We start from the raw sequence: 13940 nt of genomic DNA, 5'->3' as shown, positions 1-13940 counted from the left end.
GTGTGTGTTTCTAAGTCTTACTGTCTGTCTGGTACTGCATACGTGTGTGTGTCTGTCTGTTTCTAAGTCTTACTGTCTGTCTGGTACTGCATACGTGTGTGTGTGTGTTTCTAAGTCTTACTGTCTGTCTGGTACTGCATACGTGTGTGTGTGTGTTTCTAAGTCTTACTGTCTGTCTGGTACTGCATACGTGTGTGTGTGTTTCTAAGTCTTACTGTGTGTCTGGTACTGCATACTAAGTCTTACTGTCTGTCTGGTACTGTGTGTGTGTTTCTAAGTCTTACTGTCTGTCTGGTACTGCATACGTGTGTGTGTGTTTCTAAGTCTTACTGTGTGTCTGGTACTGCATGCGTGTGTGTGTTTCTAAGTCTTACTGTCTGTCTGGTACTGCATACGTGTGTGTGTTTCTAAGTCTTACTGTGTGTCTGGTACTGCATACGTGTGTGTGTTTCTAAGTCTTACTGTCTGTCTGGTACTGCATACGTGTGTGTGTGTTTAAGTCTTACTGTCTGTCTGGTACTGCATACGTGTGCTTGTATTACCTTGATGGTGCCGTCAAATGACCAGCTGAGGAGATGTGTCTCTGAGGAGGGTGTGGTGGTGAGCAGAGAGAAGCATCTGACCTGCTCCTTGTGGCCCTCCAGAACCACACACTCACATGTCCTCCACCTCCACACCTACAGGGGGGGGGAGAGAGAGGGAGACAGAGAGAGAGCGAGATAAAGCGCGAGAAAGAGCACGAGAGCGATCACCTTCTGGTACTGGAGTGGGTAAAAGTTGCACCTCAACCAGGGATTTAGCACAACCACAGTTATGCAGGATAAGCTGATCCTGGATCTGTGCCCAGAATGGGAGTATTCAGCTGCTAGGAGGGAATGGGCACTGGGCAGAATATTGGCCTCTATGCAAATATCTTAGACAATGATTGACATATCAAACTCTCACCACTCCAGAAGTCAGTGGTCAGAGTAACAGCTATGTTTTCTGTATAGAGCTATTCACATTCCCTGTAGGTGAACATTTCCTCAAAGTGAATCTATCCACCAAATATTCCCTTTTCAGCGAAGCTACTCAAAAATGACAGTAAGGGACTAAACAGGAGACTAAACAGGAGAATACAGAGTAAGATGAATACAAAGTGAGGCTGTGCTGTTCTGATTTGCAGCAAGGTGGTGCTCTGGATAGTGTGTGTACTTCTGATAGGTCTAGCAGTGGACAGGCAGTCCTAAAAACTGAGGAGAGGAGATGAGAGAGACAGAGGAGATGAGAGGATATGTTCAGTGAGCTGGAACTGTAGAGGAGAGGGGTGACAGAGCGGAACAGTCCGAAAACATCAGACACACGCACACACACAGACACACACACAGGGAGGGAAATAACAAACCACAGAAGGGAAGAAAGAAGGATGAGGAAGAAAGAGAAGGGCCCCACCCGTATGGTGGTGTCCTCAGAGGAGGTGATGAGTGTGTGTCCCTCCGGGGTGAACTGGCAGTGGAGAACTGCCCTGGTGTGACCCTGAAGAGTGGCTAGAGAGGTCCCCGACGGCACCTCCAACACCTGGGGAGAGAGAGGGAGGGAGGAGAAGGGAGAGAGACAGATGACAGATGATTCCATGTCAATCCTTTATTACTGTGTCAAAAGAGCAAAAACAATCTATTAAAATTATGAGTTGACACACACCCCAAGAAGTTGGAGAGGTGTTGACTAACAGAATAGTAAACTTAGAAAAAATTAAATAAGATAGTCACAGACTATATTTAGCTCCCAAACGTGTAAAAACAAGCAACTGATCAAGTGAGATGGAAAACAGGAGACAGAAAGAAGAGGGAACACAGAGATATTTAGAGGGGAAAGCTGGGAGGATAAATTGATAACCTTCTGACTGTCTATGGGTAAGCCTAGACCAAAACTAGTAAAAGATAAAGATGTGGAGCAAAATAAAAATAATAAAAATATATTAGAATAAAAAAGGAGACCAAAGTAATGCGTTTGGGTTGACAGTGATAAGCTCATCAAAAAGGACATGTTTTAAATATTACCAGGCTCTGCGTGCGATTGATCAGCCCATTAGCAGAGTGGATCTGCCCTGACTGCTTTGTGTGAGGGTCTGACAGACAACACTGCCACAGCAGGACAAAGAACAGCTCTGATGCCCAAAGAACTGGCTTCAAGTTACAAAACTCCTTTAATCTTAAAAGGGAGACAACGGAAACTCGGACAACCTAGAGTACATTATTGAGGTCCTAGAAGTCCCAACTGTCTTACAAACTTCCTGCGCCATCTTTGATAACTTGACTGAGTAGTTGGACTAGAATTTTAAGGCTGAATTCTTTTGACATTGAACTATTGTAAATTGCAAACTTAAGCTATTAAACTTAAGTTATTCATTAAGATGGTAAGATTTAGAAACAATAAGGGCCATACTTGAAGTCTATTAATATTATCGCAAATTAATTCAACCCAATTAACCCTCCTGGTACGATATCTGTAGTGTAAACCAATAAACCAAAAGGCAAAGAAACACACAAGCTCATAACTTTAGACAAAAAATGACTACACATGCATGCAAGCATGCACACACACACAGACACTCACTGCAAGGTGAAATCTCAATCTAGGATTCACCTTGTACTAAAATATTTAAACCTCTCAAATAAAACCCTACTTCAAACAAACGCGTGAGAAGGCTAGCCGCAGGGCATGCCAACCAGAGGACGCTCTGCGATGCTACTGGGAAACGGGTTTCAAAAGGTTGCCAGCTCACCTCAAGGTTTGGGAATGAGGCAGCAGGGAGGGTGCTCGGGGCGATATGGGGGAAAGGTTGAGTAAAACATGTTAGCGTTAGGAATACTAGTTTGGCTTATGACGCTTAGGAATAAACAGATCAACGAAAGCAGCACAGATCCGATCTGAGAGCAGTGGTCATTGGAGCACCTTACGATGAGCAGGTTAACATGTACTGATCCCTGATCTGTTTTCATCCACATCTGCTGCCTCCCTAGTGTAATACTGCATACAGAAAGATATGCAGTGATGTGCACCTTAAACTCCATTTGAACAATAGATCACTCCACAGTACTGGAGCTAACCCTCGCCCTAACACTGATCACAATCACTTTGAGAAGGTCAAGGAACACACACACACACACACACAACACACACACACACACACACACACACACCTTAAAATACTATTTAAAAAGATCAGAACTTGATTGAGCCTGGTGCAATGGACAAATGGAATAGTCCCAACAGTGCAAACCCTGACCATCTAGGCAGACTAAAGCAAAGTATATGTAATATTATTTGAAATCAGATCCAAGCACACAGTGGAGGCTGCTGAGGGGAGGACGGCTCATAGTAATGGCTGGACTGGTATTAATCACATAGAAACCATGTGTTCGATACAATTCCATTTACTCCATTCCAGCCATTATTATGAGCCGTCCTCCCCTCAGCAGCCTCCACTGACGCGCACACATGCCATATCACGCTACCATACCTGCACACTGCCTGTTTCTAGCCCTAGCGCCAGCAACAAGCCCCTGTGAGGGGTCAGCCGCTGTAGAGTCCTCCATCCAATGGTCCTCAGTACCTGCCTAACCGTCTTCCCTCCTGCCTGGGGTAGAACACACTCTCTTCAACACTCCTGTCCCTCTCTTCTTTTCCTTCTTAATAGAAAAACAGCATGTCATTTCAGAGGAGAGAACCGAGCCAATCAAAGTGGCAATTACGGCCCAGAAAGAAGACTAGAAGGCATGCGTCAAACTGAGTCAATGACAACGAGGGCATTGCTTTGTGAGTTCATTAGAGTTCTGGTCAATTTTTACCTCTCTGCTCTAATAGCAAAGTGGCTCTGATGTGGAGAGAAAGAGAGAGCAGGCAGAGAGACACAGAGAGAGAAAGAGTGAGAGAGCTAGAGGGGGAGAGGAGAGAGAGAGAGAGAGAGAGAGAGAGAGAAAGCTAGAGGGGGAGAGAGAGAGAGAGAGAGAGAGAGAGAGAGAGAGAAAGAGAGAGCTAGAGGGAGAGAGAGAGAGAGAGAGAGAGAGAGAGAGAGAGAAAGAGAGAGCTAGAGGGGAGAGAGAGAGAGAGAGAGAAAGAGAGAGAGAGAGAGAGAGAGAGAAAGAGAGAGCTAGAGAGAGAGAGAGAGAGAGAGCTAGAGCTAGAGAGAGAGAGAGAGAGAGAGAGAGAGAGAGAGAAAGAGAGAGCTAGAGGGGGAGAGAAAGAGAAAGAGAGAGAGAGAGAGCTAGAGGGGAGAGAGAGAGAGCTAGAGGGAGAGAGAGGGAGAGAGAGAGAAAGAGAGAGCTAGAGGGGGGAGAGAGAGAGAGGGAAAGAGAGAGCTAGAGGGGGGGAGAGAGAGAGAGAGAGAGAGGGAAAGAGAGAGAAAGAGAGAGAGAGAGAGAGAGGGAAAGAGAGAGCTAGAGAGAGAGAGAAAGAGAGAGCTAGAGAGAGAGAGAAAGAGAGAGAGAGAGAGAGAGAGAGAGAGAGAGAGAGAGAGCTAGAGGGGAGAGAGAGAGAGAGAGAGAGAGAGAGAGAGAGAAAGAGAGAGCGAGTGCGAGAGAGCGCAAGAGCTAGAGGGGGAGAGAGAGAGAGCACAAGAGCTAGAGGGAGCAAGAGAGAGTGCGAGAGAGAGCGGGGGGCAGACTACTGCAGCAGCGGACCTGGAAGGAAACAAAGCAGCAGCTCCCTCTGGTGGAAATGAGAGGAATTAGATGGAATGGAACAGGTGTAAAGACCAACACAAGTATCCTCACAGTGAAACCAACATTTCCATGGTATGCCCACTTTTCACATGTTAAGTAACTGATATTACACAACCCTGCAGAGTTTTTCAGCTCCACTCATTTCAACCATTATCATCCCTTTATCCCTCAGCCCCCTCTTGACTGAGAAGAGTAGACAGACGCCCAGGTGTGTGTGTGTGAGAGAAGAGGCCTGAGTTATTATAATCCATTAACCCCTGTGTTGGTTAGAGCCCATGCCCCCTTCATTAATTAAAGAGGTTCCTGAGGTGACACAGAGCTGGGTACCGTACACACACACAGAGAGAGACACACAGAGAGAGAGAGACAGAGAGAGAGAGAGAGAGAGAGAGAGAGCTGGGTACCGTACAGTAGGACTGAGACAGGGTTGACAGGCCAGACAGAGGTTTCCAGCACAATGTCACCAGCCATTACTGGATGTGAGAAACACCTCCTCCAGCAAGGTGAACATGATTTTTACACACACACACACACACACACACACACACACACACACACACACACACACACACACACACACACACACACACACACACACACACACACACACACACACACACACTTCGACCAAGCATAGGCAGACCACAGTAGTCACAATGCTACTAGAACAGCACCAGTGGAAAAACTGTCAAACTTAGTTTTGGTGTAACATTGTATCCAGCTTTACCTTCAAAAATGTATCTTTCTGCCTTTCCTACAGCTCAGTTGGTCTTTATCAAGTTTGGCAGTGACACCATCTTCTCCAGCCAAAAAGCCTTTTACATTTCTGGCACTTTTCCCTCATAGCACCTGCACTTTTGTCAAGTTAAGCATAAATTATACGTAAGCATTTTCCTACTTTTGTGTCCTTGAAGATTTTTGCTTTCTGGTATGTGTGTAAGGGTAAAAGTGTGTGTATATGTGAGCGTACCTGTGTGTGTGTGTGTGTGTGTGTACCTGTATCGTCCCATCCTCTCGTCCCAGCCCCACAGCTGAGGTCTGTGAGCAGATCGCAGTGCAGCGGATACGAGACTCCTGGTTCTCTGACTGGAACATCACCGCTCCGGTCCTCCCATTCCTCACCTGACACACACACACACACACGCCAGCCTGCTGGGTTAACACCTGTCACATCTGTAAGGCGTCATTGTGTGTGTGTATGTTTGTGAATCCAGCCCTCTCACCTGCAGTCTGTTGCGGTTGTCGGCGGCGACCACAGTAATGTCACCGTTGTTAAAGAGCACGTCAGAATCCCTCTTCAGACAGACAGCCGAGGAGGTGTGGACTTTATTAGTCTCCCACACCTGACACACACACACACACACACACAACAAAGGCATTACATTTTTTTATGCCATTAAAAATGTTAAATGGTTAAGTACAATATGTCACGAGAAGGGTTAACTGATGAAGACAGATTGGACAACTTATTGACAGACAGACGGCAGATGCACAAATACACACACACAAACACTTACCCTGATGGTCTGGTCGTCAGAACAGGAGAGCAGTAGAGATCCGTCAGGGGAGAACTGGACTCCATGGACCCAGCTCAGATGACCACTACAGTCAGCCATCTTCTTACTGGTCTCTATGTCCCACAGCTGGAGGGAAGAGACGTATGATGTCATATCCTGCCGTATAATGGTGTAGTAGTTTGATAGGGCTATAGCCACCACGTGTGTACCTACATGGCACAGTGTAATAGTCAACAGCCTGTGTGTGTGTGTACCTCCACAGCATAGTGTGACAGTGCGATGGCCACCAGGTTACTGCTGGGGCAGGCGTGACAGTACTGAACCGTGCTCAGACGACTGGTCCGGATCTCCAACAACATGGCCGCCGTCTCTACATCAAACACCTGGGAACAGCAGGAGGGATCTGTCACTACACCATAGTTATAGCTGGTGATCGCTCTCTAGTGCAACTGCCAATATGTGGGGCACAAAATGGCTTCCATGCATAAGCTAGTGATAACTTTCTAGACACTTCTTGATGGCCCCTTGAAGGGCTCAGAGGTTGTTAGGTCAGACCATGTAGAGATGTAATTGTAAGTTGCTCTGGAGTCTTTGCTAAATGACTCAAATGTAATGTGAACTGTAAAGGACATGACAGGATGGGATTAGATGGAAGCAACATGGTAATAGCCTGATAAACTGCTAAGTGAAGTCTCAACTGCAGGTTTTGTTTTCATTCATTTTTCTGACTTTACAGCTGTCCCATCTAGCGGGAACCACAGTTCTGCCTCCAGGGCAAGACTCATGACAATACATGTCAACCTGTATCTTAACCATGGATGATGATGATTTCCATATCTTCCAACTTGGCAAAGTGTGGGATTGTGAAGGGAAAGGCAGACCGAAGAAAAGAAAGAGAAAGAGACGGAGAGAAAACAGAGATTCAGGTGGAAAACAAAAGAGTTCCAACTGCTGTTTCTACGTGCCATAATTGTTTTTAAAGTCCATCAAGCTATCTATTATTCTATCAATACTAGCCTACAAACTGACAACTCTGACATTCAACACCACTCTGATTCCTGGAGTGGAGAGAACAGACACGGACACAGAGACCTTTACATTTCCCAGGAGTGGGACGGCTTCATTCTCAGTCAGAACACACGCTTCTACCCTCTGATGGGCAGACAGGCCCAAATACCAAAACATGAAAGACAAGTTGTCCAGGGCATTCTCATTGCTTCACAGACAGATTGCTCTAGGAGCAGTTTACGAGACAAGAACATACCGCTAAACACAAAAATATTGACAGAATTTGACAGATAGGCTACGCAGTGCGTCGACACGGTGAACAACACATTATGAACACCTGCTCTTTCCATTAGACTGACCAGGTGAATCCAGGTGAAAGCTTATTGATGATCCACTTCAAATCAGTGTAGATGAAAGGGAGGAGACAGGTTAAAAATCCTTCTTTAAGCCTTGAGACAATTGAGAAATGGATTGTGTACGTGTGCCATTCAGAGGGTGAATGGGCAAGACAAAATATTTAAGTGCCTTTGATCGGGCTATGGTAGTAGGTGCCAGGCACACTGGCTTGTGACAAAAACTACAACACTGCTGGGTTTATCACAGTTTTATCAAGAACGGTCCACCACCCAACTTGACACAACTGTGGGACACATTGGAGTCAACATGCCAGTCCAGGACCTTCACATCCGGCTTCTTCACCTGCAGGATCGTCTGAGACCAGCCACCCGGACAGCTGATGAAACTGTGGGTTTGCACAACTGAAGAATTTCTGCACAAACTGTCAGAAACCATCTCAGGGAAGCTCATCTGCATGCTAGTCGTCCACAGCCACAACATTCCCCAGGCCAATATCAACAGCCTGATCAATTCTATGCAAAGGAGATGTCACACTGCATGAAGCAAATGGTGGTCACAACAGATACTGACTGGTTTTCTAATCCACGGCCCAACTTTAAAAATAAAAAACAACATTTTAAGGTATCTGTGACCAACAGATGCATATCTGTATTCCCAGTCATGTGAAATCCCTAGATTAGGGACTAATGAATTTATTTACATTGACTGATTTCTTTTTATGAACTGTAACTCAGCAAAATCTTAGAAAGTGTTGCATGTTTGGTTTCTATTTTTGTTCAGTGTAGTGTTAGCCATAGCAAGTTACCGAAGTCCATTCAACATTCAGCCAGCTCCTACTCTGATGCAACATGCTAAACAAATCTGGTCCGAGTCATGGAGCTCCGCCAGGGGACCACCCCTCAGTCCCTGTGCCCATGCCACGGCCCCATGCCAGCCTGACGGAGCAGAGCTGAGGCTTACTCACTCAGCAGGGGAGGGCTGGCTCTTCAACACTCACAAAGACTGCGTTCCTGGCAGCACAGATGATGGTCCTGCCGCCTGCTGACCAGGTGCTGCACTTCACCATGACCTCCGTCTGCTCTCTCTGCTCCGGGAACATGTCCGCCACGTCTATGGACTTCCACTCATTAGCCGAGGACACCTCCCACAGCTGAAACACACATGCAAGCACACAGGTAGGCACGCACACATGCATGTACAGAAACACATACACAGGTACGTACAATTAATGTTGTTAAATACATAGTAGTAGTCTACACCTAAATTAAAAACCTTTATTTGCTAATATGAACACATAAAGCCATAGGTGGTGACTATGCCCCGCCCACCTTCAGGGTTCCGTCGCTGGAAGAGGTGGAGAGGTAGGCGTCATCAGGGGAGAAACAGCAGTGATTGACAGGCTCCAAATGACCAAACATGGTGTTCTGGGAAGAGGGTTTATTGATGTTCCACAGCTAGAGAGAGAGGGTGGGATGGATATATATGGATATATATATATATATATATATATTATATATATATATATATATCTTATAGCCAGAGTGCAAAAAATGTGGCCTACTTCATGGTTTTTAAATCATACACACACAACACAGGCTCACCTTGGTGTTCATGAACTTGTCGTTGGAACAGGTGGCCAGTAGGAGGCGTCGGCGTGTGTTGGTGAACTGACAGTGGTTGACCTGCTCCTCGTGTTCGTCCTCAAACATCCTCATCAGAGTCCCACGCTCCACATTCCAAACCTGGCACACAACACAGATACTGTAGTTACATAGATACACAACTCCTTTATTTACTTTCCAAACCTTTTACGCAACACAGATTAGAGACAGACAAACCACTTCCGTCTGTCGAAGTCGGGTTGTCAGGCAAGTCTGTCTGAAGTCTGTCCAAAGTTTGAATGGCAGAGGGGAGGCTTCCACACCATACCTTGACCTTCCTATCACTGGAGCAGGTTGCTAGGAGATGGTCATCCGGGGAGAAGGCGCAGCAGAGCACCTCATCGTCGTGAGCCTGGATCTCCAGCAGCTTCTCCCCAGACGTGCTCTTAAACACCTGGAGACACACACAGGGCAGAGTTTATAGAGGACACCCACCAACACAAACAGGGAAGTGTGGGAGATACAGTGTGTAAAATATTTATTTCAAAAGAATGTGTGTGTCTTACTCGCAGTGTCTTGCTGGAGCCACAGGAAGCGATCTTGGTGCCGTCGTGGGAGAAGCAGGCAGAGTAGATGGATCCCTGGTGGGGCTGGACCACCAGACGAGACAGGCTCTTCAGACTACTTTTGTTCCTGAAACAAACCACAAACATAAATGACTTAGAGAATGTGAGCATGAGGGGATGTTAGATGAAGTAGAACATCAGGGAACGAGACTAAAACTTAAGAGTTATGGTCATAGAGTTGGATAGAGGGCACGTCTTTGCATGTACAATGGCTTCTGTTTTAGCATGGGCAGTGCCACTGACACTACGCTCAAACAGGCTTTGTGGTAATTGCAACACAAAACCAACTCTATGGTTAGGGTATGGTTGACTGGGGAATGGAATGCATAAGGGCTAGGGAGTAAGAGGTAGGGGCTAGGGGTCAATACTGTACACCCCTATTAAGTAGTGAGTACACTTATAAGCACGTTAGTAGTGTGTATGGGCCTACTACTGACACCCAGTCAAGGTAGAGTCCCCCTCTGGTGGCCCTCTCCTGCGCCTGCAGCAGGGCCTGGCGGTACACCTCAGAGGAGTCTGGCTGGGAAAGGGCCAGCTGCACTACGTCAGGGAACGGACGCTGCTCCAACTGGTGGCCGTTCAGAGACAGGAACTCCTGGAAGTGGCCCCGCACCTCGCTGTTCTGGGGGGGACCATAAAGAGAGACTCACAGCGAGGATGTGACAAATGGTGTGCGTCCCAATAATATGTCCAGCTTCCTGAAGTGTGCATTTATTCACTACACAAACATAAAAGCATTGGATTGGAGAAGGCATCGGCTAGGGGGAGTTTATATACAACAGTCACTTCCTTTCAAAACCATGAGCGGAATTGAACAAGTACACACTGCAGGAGAAAGGAGAGATTATTGGAACAGAACAATTGTATTCACAGGCATGAAACAAGTAATTGTTTCTAGCATTGACATTACTACATTGTAGTCATTCAGCAGACGCTCTTATTCAGAGAGACTTACAGGAGCAATTAGGGTGGAGTGCCTTGCTCAAGGGCACAAGGACAAATTTTTCACCTAGTCGGCCCAGGAATTCAAACCAGCGACGTTCTGGTTACTGGCCCAATGCTCTTAACCGCTAGGCCACCATCGACTTACGAGTAATTGATACCAACCACAAGATCTGAAAACCATATCAAATGAGGATAAAACAAGGTACACTAAGTTCCTCAGTGAACTTGGGTGTTGATCAAATCCTGACCTCTTTGTCCAGTATGGTGCTGTACTCCAAATAGTCATTGATGAGATGAGCCGGTCCCATAATCTGAGCTTTAGTTCTGACCCAGTCCAGAGAGAACATCAGAGAGTACAACTCCTAAAGGGAGAGAGGGGGGAGGAGAGGTAACAGAAATAGAGAGAGAGAATATACAGGGAGAGAGAAAGAGATGGAGATAGAAAGAAATAGAGCGAGAAAAAGACATTAGTGACTTGTGCTTGTCTGGTGAAGGCCTCCATCATACGGAGTGGTGCTTTTATCTCCATCAGACTGTTGAACAGCCATCACACCATCTCCTGTAGCAAGACGCTAAGAGAGACTCGTTCACAAAACAGAAACCAGCTCACACAATACACACACACAAACTCCCTCACACACCAGCTCTCTCACACAAGCTCAAACAAGCTCAAACTCACACAAGCTCAAACAAGCTCTGATAGTGTTATTTGGTTGGTTAATTGGATTTAGTTTTTGATTATTTGTGTACCTGCTAGGAGCTAGTAACACAAGCATTTCCCAGCACCCACTATAACATCTGCTAAACTGTGTACGCGACCCAAAAATGTTGATTTGATTTTGATGTGTGTGCGCGCGCGTGCGTACCTGTGTGAGGTTGGCCTTGGCCATGTGGTAGGTGAGGAATCTGAACCAGTAGAGGCACTCTTCATCTCCTGAGGTGGGGGGACCCTTGCTGTAGCGCTGCTGGTACTGACGCACCACCTTGGTGTGGAGGCTCTGGAACACACACACACACACACACACACACGCTTGTTCAAAAACATACCATATTATAAACTGGGTGATTTTAGCTCTGAATGCTGATTGGCTGACAGCCGTAATATAACAGACCATATAGCACAGACATGACAAAACATTTATTTTAACTGCTTTAATCACATTGGTAACCAGTTTATAATAGCAATAAGGAACCTCGGGGGTTTGTGGTATATGGCCAATATACCACGGCGAAGGGCTGTTCTTAAGCACGACGCAACATGGAGTGCCTGGACACAGTATATTGGCCATACACCACAAACCCCTCGGACCTTATTGCTTAATTATAGTAGATTGATGTCCCAATAATGCAGGGCATAGAAGACATGAGTCTAACTGATTCATTCTTTAAGCGACTGTCTAGTTCTCCAATTTCTATGTACATTGATTCTCTAGAAGACAGTGTTTTCCTTATATTGGATTTCAGAAAATATGAATTAATTCAAACACATTTGACAAAAGTTAACAAACATCAAACTTTAGATACATTTCAAAATGGCCACCAGCATACAGAACAACCCTATGTAAATTAAGATAGAGGTGTGTATGTTGGAGTCAGTGGAGGCTGCTGAGGGGAGGACGGCTCATAATAATGGCTGGAATGGAGTATTTAATACCATTCCATTCCGGATATTATTATGAGTTGTCCTCCTCTCAGCAGCCTCCACTGGTTGGAGTGTATGAGACCCACCTCTAGGCCAGAGCGGTTCATCTCAGCCAGGAAGTCCAGCTGGAGGTCGTGGAGGTAGTAGAGGTAGGGCCGGTGGTGACAATCACGGAACAGTAGGGACTTGTTCACAAAGTCCTGGAGAACGTCCTCCACCTCCTCCGGTTCTAGATCCCACAGAACTGACAGAACCTGCAGGCAGAGGAACATGGAGGACACACGTTGGTGGTGGCACCTTAATTGGGGAGGACTGGCTCATAGAAATGGCTGGAACGCTATTCCAGACATTATAATGAGCCGTCCTCCCCTCAGCAGCCTCCTTTGATAGAAGAACAGGCTTCGATTTAGAGACAGAGATTTAGAGACAGAGAATGTCCTGTTTCCTTGTCTTTTATTATCTTATTCCCTCCTTCTTTCCACAAGGACAGCTCACAATGTCTCCATGGGTTGTGAATACTTTCTGGCTGAAGGTGCTGGATAGCCTTACCCTAACCTACTGTAGCCCAGCTTAGTTTAGCCTAACCTTACCTACCCAAGCCTAGCCATAATCCCCCCCGGCCAGTCTGACCTTGGCAGGTACTTTGACGTCCTTCTCCAGCACGGTGAGGTCAATGTACAGCTCCCTGTGTTCCTCAGACAGGACCTGGATGCTGGCAGCCATGGCCTGGTCAAGGGCATCGTAGTCATACGAAGACGACTTACGGATACGCTTGAACTTCTTCTGCTGGAGCGTGTGCAGGTAGTAGGCCCAGCGGTCCGGGAACTCCCGCAGCAGGGCCCCGATTAGGGACACCACCAAGGGAGAGCCTGGGGAAGAGAGGAGGGTAGAGGAGGGGTTTAGGTAGGCTGGTTGATTGTGCCAAGAGTTGAGATGTAACAGAAATGTAATTTGTATTTATTAGTTTTGATACATTTAATTATTTAATGTATTGAATTTAAAACTTCACTAATTGAAATTGAATTTCATGATTTAGAATGGAATTCTAAAAGTCGTTGAAGGTTAATAGAATTTTCAGTGGGCATTAAGGGCTCCTTTTCTCCAAAGTCTATGTTCAGACTAATTTGACTATCAGTTTTTTGACTCAAACAAAAACAGGTTAACAGCCTCCTACTCATTTGACTGATGTCCTGCGGGTAAGAGAGAACTGAACATAACCACTATACAAAGCATGCTATAAAAATACATGAATAGGTGTACTGTGTATTGTTCTGAAATAGCGCCTGCCCTACAGAGAAAGGTGCAGCTGAATGCAGAGGATCCACAGTACACCAGGTCAAGACAGCTCGCTGAAAATATTGGTTTCTTTTTTATGAATCTTTTGTCATGGAGAAGAAAGTGCTGATTGTGTTTTTCTCAGGTCAGTGGTTTTATTATGATATTTAATATATATATATATATATATTTTATTACAATGTATTTACAATTGCATATCTGCAGCCAGCACATGTGTTCCAACCCAACACCATCACAAAGAATCA

General features: G+C 45.9%; 1 protein-coding gene across 4 annotated transcripts in view; it reads right to left on the bottom strand.

Annotated features, from left to right (window-relative positions):
- LOC112267804 (apoptotic peptidase activating factor 1) overlaps positions 1-13940 on the bottom strand; it is a 76278-nt gene that overhangs the window by 49911 nt on the left and 12427 nt on the right. For 2 of the 4 annotated variants that reach the window (XM_042297878.1, XM_042297880.1), the window contains exons 8-24: positions 13030-13268; positions 12486-12653; positions 11624-11755; positions 11006-11119; positions 10250-10434; positions 9753-9879; positions 9515-9640; positions 9187-9327; positions 8914-9039; positions 8583-8735; positions 6475-6603; positions 6221-6346; positions 5927-6046; positions 5700-5825; positions 3503-3619; positions 1432-1557; positions 543-677 (exon numbers count right to left, since the gene is read on the bottom strand). In XM_042297878.1, coding sequence (XP_042153812.1) covers positions 543-677; positions 1432-1557; positions 3503-3619; positions 5700-5825; positions 5927-6046; positions 6221-6346; positions 6475-6603; positions 8583-8735; positions 8914-9039; positions 9187-9327; positions 9515-9640; positions 9753-9879; positions 10250-10434; positions 11006-11119; positions 11624-11755; positions 12486-12653; positions 13030-13268 — 2390 coding nt within the window. Of the gene's footprint in view, positions 1-542; positions 678-1431; positions 1558-3502; positions 3620-5699; positions 5826-5926; positions 6047-6220; positions 6347-6474; positions 6604-8582; positions 8736-8913; positions 9040-9186; positions 9328-9514; positions 9641-9752; positions 9880-10249; positions 10435-11005; positions 11120-11623; positions 11756-12485; positions 12654-13029; positions 13269-13940 lie in introns of those variants that run through there. The other 2 variants (XM_042297879.1, XR_006078898.1) reach the window with 2 other exon arrangements.

This window comes from Oncorhynchus tshawytscha, linkage group LG15 (assembly GCF_018296145.1).
Source record: "Oncorhynchus tshawytscha isolate Ot180627B linkage group LG15, Otsh_v2.0, whole genome shotgun sequence".
NCBI lineage: Eukaryota > Metazoa > Chordata > Actinopteri > Salmoniformes > Salmonidae > Oncorhynchus > Oncorhynchus tshawytscha.
Note: the sequence above shows the minus strand (reverse complement) of the source record. Positions and strands in the feature narration are given on the sequence as shown.